The sequence below is a fragment of the Solanum lycopersicum genome, chromosome 3 (genome assembly GCF_036512215.1).
Source record: "Solanum lycopersicum chromosome 3, SLM_r2.1".
Taxonomy (NCBI): domain Eukaryota; kingdom Viridiplantae; phylum Streptophyta; class Magnoliopsida; order Solanales; family Solanaceae; genus Solanum; species Solanum lycopersicum.
In genome coordinates, this window is record NC_090802.1 from 31,208,007 (window position 1) to 31,213,738 (window position 5,732).

The following is a 5,732-nucleotide window of genomic DNA, read 5'->3' on the forward strand; positions in this document are numbered from 1 at the left end:
TCACGAAAAAAAAAATCTAATGAATTTTTTAAAGAAAAAATGGAAGAAGAACCAAAATTTGGCGGGAGGTTGGGGAGGCAAAAGGGATAGAAGTAAGGTGGATCGGTAGGGGTGGAGCTGAGCAAGGTGGGGTGGATGGTAGAAAAGACGTAATTTTATTTATTTATTTTTATTGAAAACTTAATTATTTTTAATAATTTATTTTAAAATTATTGTTTTTACACTCAAATGACATATGTTAGCTTTTAATTAGTCATCATGATATGTCATCCGCAAGTGTACTACACAGTTTATAATTTCAGCTGATTAACGAAAAGGTGTCAAAATGACATAGCAGACCCCTATTTGAGGTGTTTAAAATGAACAAAGCCCACTTGAAAAGTCTAAGTGAAAATTAGTGTCAACTTTAAGAGGCTACCTATGGGTTCCGCCAAAAAGAAATATGAAACAAACATGTATAAAGGAGGCATGCATGGAGCCAAGACTCAGGTTAGAACAATATTGAGGTTTGGGAGAAGATTTAGAACACTTCTCTTTTATGATAATGTTGCACAAAGAATCTACGGCCTTAATCTATTCTTATTTGTCCTGAAAATTAATGAATTGACAGGAGATATTCAAAGACAGTATTGCAACATATGTTATTCACAAATTAATAACATAATATTTATTGATGAGACACATTGTGAAGCAAACGATAACTAAGTTGAAAGTTTGGAAACTGAGATTCTAGAATCTAAATGTTTAAGATGTTATATCGAACTAAAACTATTATCTAGAATGCAAATTCAATAATGTAACATAGAAACAGTATCGGAGTATGTATTTTAAAATAAATAATTAAATAACAAAAAACCTAATAATACAAGCGGCTGTGCACTGTTCGTGATTTGAAATTGTTCAACTAAATTAATTAGCCCTATCCATAAACATGTTTGTAAATTAAGGCATTTTCATCCTCTCTCTCATTATATATATGATTTGCTCTATTTCAATTAAATTTGAATTACACACAATAAAATTGACCTTCTCAACAAAATTTTCTTCATATTCATGGGCTAACCCGAGATCACATCTTGCCTATATAAATAGTGCATTTAAGTCTGAACATTTTACTAGCTAGCTAGTTGCACAGAAACTAAAAAAGCCTACCTCTTTCATAAGAGCCTTAATTCTCATTTTTTTTCCATTCATCTCTTCGTCTGCAATATATTTATAACAAGTTTTTATTTAATTTTCTTTGTTATTATTTCCCCCTTGTAATTAATTGTTTTCTCCACTTGTATATACTATGTTTTTCTTGTATACATACATAAAAATATACATCATTACATGTTTGCACGTGTATTAAGGTCACAAGAAGCTCGATGTACGTTTTCAATCATGTATTTATTACAATTAATGGATTTTGGAAATCAGAATCATATATATGATCAGTACAAGTACACAAAGATATATATGAGTATAATATCAGGAAAAAGTATTATATATGGTTTAGTTCGAAGTCGTGGCTCATCACCATCATCATGTATATATAGAAAATTCAAATACTATATACTAAATTAGATTACTAGAAGTAAAGTTGAACAACTCCAAAGGGTTACGGTTTTTTTTTTTTTTGTTTGTTTGATTTGATGAAATTTGGTGCATAGGTTTGTGGGAGCTAAGATGATGAAGAATTATATATGTGAAGAGAGTTTCTACATAGAGTGAAGAAGAAGAAGAGGAGTTTGATGAAAACGAATTTGATTTTTCCGATGAAGACAATAATGACGATGAAAATAATCATCCGAATTATTCCTTAACCTCTGTTTGGCCTCAGAGTTACAGGTATTTCATCCTTTTCCCTTCTCTTTACTTTGAATCCTTGCTGTTTTCATCTTTTAACATCATAACGACAATAATGGAGTCTATTTTTTTTAATTGAATTGTGAATTTGCTTGTTTCGACATAATCACACAAGCAACACTTTATTTATTGCTGAAAGCACTTGCTGATCTATAACAAAACAGATCACTCTTCATCTAGTGTTTCATATTTTAGTGAGTTTTCTTTAATTATCAGTGTTATTTGTAGTTTTGATGATTTGACAAACTCAAAGACCTTATAAAGGTACCAGGTTCCTACTAGAGTTTTGAAGATGAAACAAACTCAGGGACCTAGTAAAGGTACCAGGATCCCAATGTGACTAGCCGGTTGACTGCCAGCTGGAGAAGGTATAGAAATTGGGTGCACATTTCCCAACGGCGTCAAAAAGTCAGAACTCTCCAACCAATGGCAAAGAGTTTAAGGAAAGTAACTTGTCCATCTAAAAGTCACTTTCCTAAACATTATTACTTAGTTTTTGCAACTTGATAAAGCATTTTCAAGAACACTTGCAAAGGCTATCGGAAATCAAAGCAGAAGAATTATTCAAAACAACAACTGAAATTAGCAGCATATAGTGTATTGTTTAAGAATATATGCTCTTGGTCTTATATTGTAAACTATTCCTAAATCTATAAAGGAATTAGTGTGTGGTATAAAAATTCTAAGTTGTCTAGGAGGTATAGCTTAGTGGGTAGAGTAAAATCTACTTAGGCTTGTCAAGCAATAGCGATTATTGCTTGACTGTGAGATTAAAAACTTTTTCTCACATATGTTGTAATTGGGTTTCACTTTTGCTTGTTAAGATTAGTGAAAACGGTTGAAAATCCTGTGAGGCAGGTCGTGGTTTTACTCCCTTAAGCAAGGAGGTTTCCACGTAAAATTATTTTGTTGTTTATACTACATTTACTTTCTATTCATCATTGTTAGTGTGTCAAGGGACCTGGTCCATTGACTGATAAGTGAAGGCACATAGTCTATCAAGTGGTATCAGAGTAGGCACTCTCTATTTGGTTAACACTAAGTAAGTGATATCTGTTCTAGAATGGCTGCTCCACTTAATCTAGAAGAAGTTCAATCTTCAACCAGACATCCTCGTTTCAATGGACATTTCTATAGTTGGTGGAAAATTAGAATGCATGATTTCCTCATGGCTGAAGACAGTGAGCTATGGGATATCGTACTAGATGGACCGTTTATTCCGATGATAGAAGAAAAGGATGGAGAGAAAACCAGGCTTGTTCCAAAGCCTAGACAAAAATATGATAAAGTTGATAGGAAGAAGATAGAAAAGGGCTACAAGGCAAAAACTCTTCTTGTCTGTGGGATAGAGCCAAATGAGTTCAATCGTGTCTCAGCCTGTGAGTCTGCAAAAGAAATTTGGGACTGTTTAAAAACAGCTCATGAAGGAACTGAACAAGTCAAAGAATCAAAGATTGATATGCTCACCTCTTTGTATGAAAACTTCAAGATAAAAGAAGGAGAAACCATTTATGAGATGTTCACAAAATTGTCCCTCTATTACCAATGAGTTGAGAAGTCTTGGGGAACCTACCAGTATGAGCAAGCAAGTCAGGTAAGTGCTTCGAATTCTTCCAAAGTCCTGGGAAAGCAAGGTTGATGCCATTACTGAAGCTAAATATCTGAAGGTGCTGACAATGGATGCTCTCATTGGAAATCTGAAGACTCATGAGATAAATCGAAATCACAATTTGTCAAAGAAATAAGTCAAAAAAAATAAGTCCTTGGTGCTGAAATACAAATCTGATGAAGACTCCAGTGATGATGATATGTCTTATCTCATCAATAGATTTCAAAAAAATTGTGAAAAAGAACAAAGGTTTTACAAGCGGAACAAATGGTCCTCGAACTACTACTCAAAATGATACTTGCTACAAGTGTGGAAAAGTTGGGCACTTTATTAGAGAGTGTCCTTTACTCAAAACTGAAAATAAGGAATATCAAAAACCAAGAAGTGACAAAGAGAAGAGAAGGGACCTGGTACTCAGTAAAAATGATCGCAAAGTTGTTGCTGACTATGTGGTCAAAAAGGCTCTTGCTACATGGGGAGACTCTTCAAGTGACTCAGAAGATCCTGATGAACTAAACGACGTGTCTATGGTGGTGGTTGATGAAGAGGAAACCATATTCAATGAAATGTTTGCTTTCATGGCTCATACAGAAAATGAAGAAGAGGATGACAAGGTAACTCTTCTTGATATGAAACATGATCTGAATAATTATTCTCTTAAAAAATTGAGAACATTAGCAAATGTTATGATTAATTCAGTAATTGAATTAACTTATGAAAGAGACATTATGAATGCTGAACTTGACAGTTTAACTGAAAACAAGGTTAAATTGGAGGAGAAACTGTCAAAAATTGAAGATAAAATGGTGTCTCTAGAGTCTGACAACACTGAACTTAAAAACAGTTGACTCAGATAACTGAAGAAGCTGAAAAGATAAATGGAAGGTCAAATGGTTTACAAATTGAAACTGAAGAAAAACTGAAAACCACTGAGAAAAATCTGGGATTGGCTTTGGAGAAGAGTAACAACTTAGAAAAGGATATTATCAAACTTAAGGAAGAACTTGAAAAATCTCTTAAGTGGACAAAATCCTCTAAGTTGCTGTCAAGTGCAACAAATCAGAGTAATTTCAATAAGAAAGGTCTAGGAAGTTTGAATATTACTCCTCCCTTTAACCCTCACAGTAAGTATGTGTTTGTGTCTGACAATCTACTTTGTCTTCACTGTGGTAAAATGGGCATTTAAAGGGAGAGTGTGCTGGCTGGAAAAATTCTCATGAAAGACTCTCTAATTATACTGAAAGGCAAAGAGTATCCAAAGAAAGACCTGATCCTCCAAAACATGTTTCAACTGATAGATTTTCAAAGAAAAAAATATGTTTCTTCTCCAAAGTCCTTTGTTAGAAAGTTACAAAAACTGCCCTATTGGACTAGATACAATCTGATTACTCCCTTGTCTGCCTTCTGGGAACTCAAATTGAAATGGGTTCCCAAGCTTAACAAGTGATTATTGTTGCAGGTGAGTGAGAGGAGCAGCAGTCAATGTTGGTATATGGACAGTGGATGCTCTAAACATATGACTGGTGATATCAAAAATTTCCTCTCACTCAAGACACTTCAGGGAGGAGATGTCTCTTTTGGTAATGGAAAGAAGGGGTACATTTTGGGAGTTGGTAAAGTGGGAAAGTCTCTTGAAAAATCAATTGACAATATGTATCATGTTGATGGGTTGAAGTACAGTCTTTTGAGTGTATCTCAAATTTGTGACAAGGGAAATGAAGTCAAGTTTACTTCTGAGAATTGCACTGTGGTTAGTCTAACTACAAAGAAAGTGATTCTCACTGCCTTTAGAAGTAAAAACATGTATGTGGCCAACTTAGAAATGTCTCATGGAGATGATCTGACATGTCTTAGTGCTCGAAATGAAAATGGTGATCTTTGGCATCACAGGCTAGGGCATGTGAGCTCATCTTGATTGAATAAACTGATTTCTAAGGACCTGGTCCGAGGTTTGCCAAAGTTGAAGTTTTGTGAAAACAAAATATGTGAAGCTTGTGTCAAAGGAAAACAAATCAGATCATCCTTCAAGTCAAAGAAGCAAGTAACCTCATCAAGAGTACTGGAGCTGTTACACATGGACTTATGTGGACCTTTGATGGTTCAAAGCAGAAATGGCAAGAAATACATTCTGGTGAAGGTTGATGATTACTCAAGATACACATGGACAAGATTCCTAAGATCAAAAGCAGAGACACCTGAAGAATTGGTGGTCTTCTTCAAAATGATTCAGACTAAATTGAATCAAGTGATTTATGGGATTAGATATGATTATGGA

General features: G+C 34.3%; 1 protein-coding gene across 1 annotated transcript; it reads left to right on the forward strand.

Annotated features, from left to right (window-relative positions):
• Positions 1-2,911: 2,911 nt before the first annotated feature.
• On the forward strand, positions 2,912-5,372 carry LOC138347531 (uncharacterized). The gene is made up of 5 exons (XM_069295826.1): positions 2,912-3,227; positions 3,677-4,071; positions 4,302-4,581; positions 4,702-4,796; positions 4,917-5,372. Exons 1-5 carry the CDS (start codon positions 2,912-2,914, stop codon positions 5,370-5,372), a joined length of 1,542 nt encoding a protein of 513 aa, XP_069151927.1.
• The last annotated feature ends 360 nt before the right edge of the window (positions 5,373-5,732 follow it).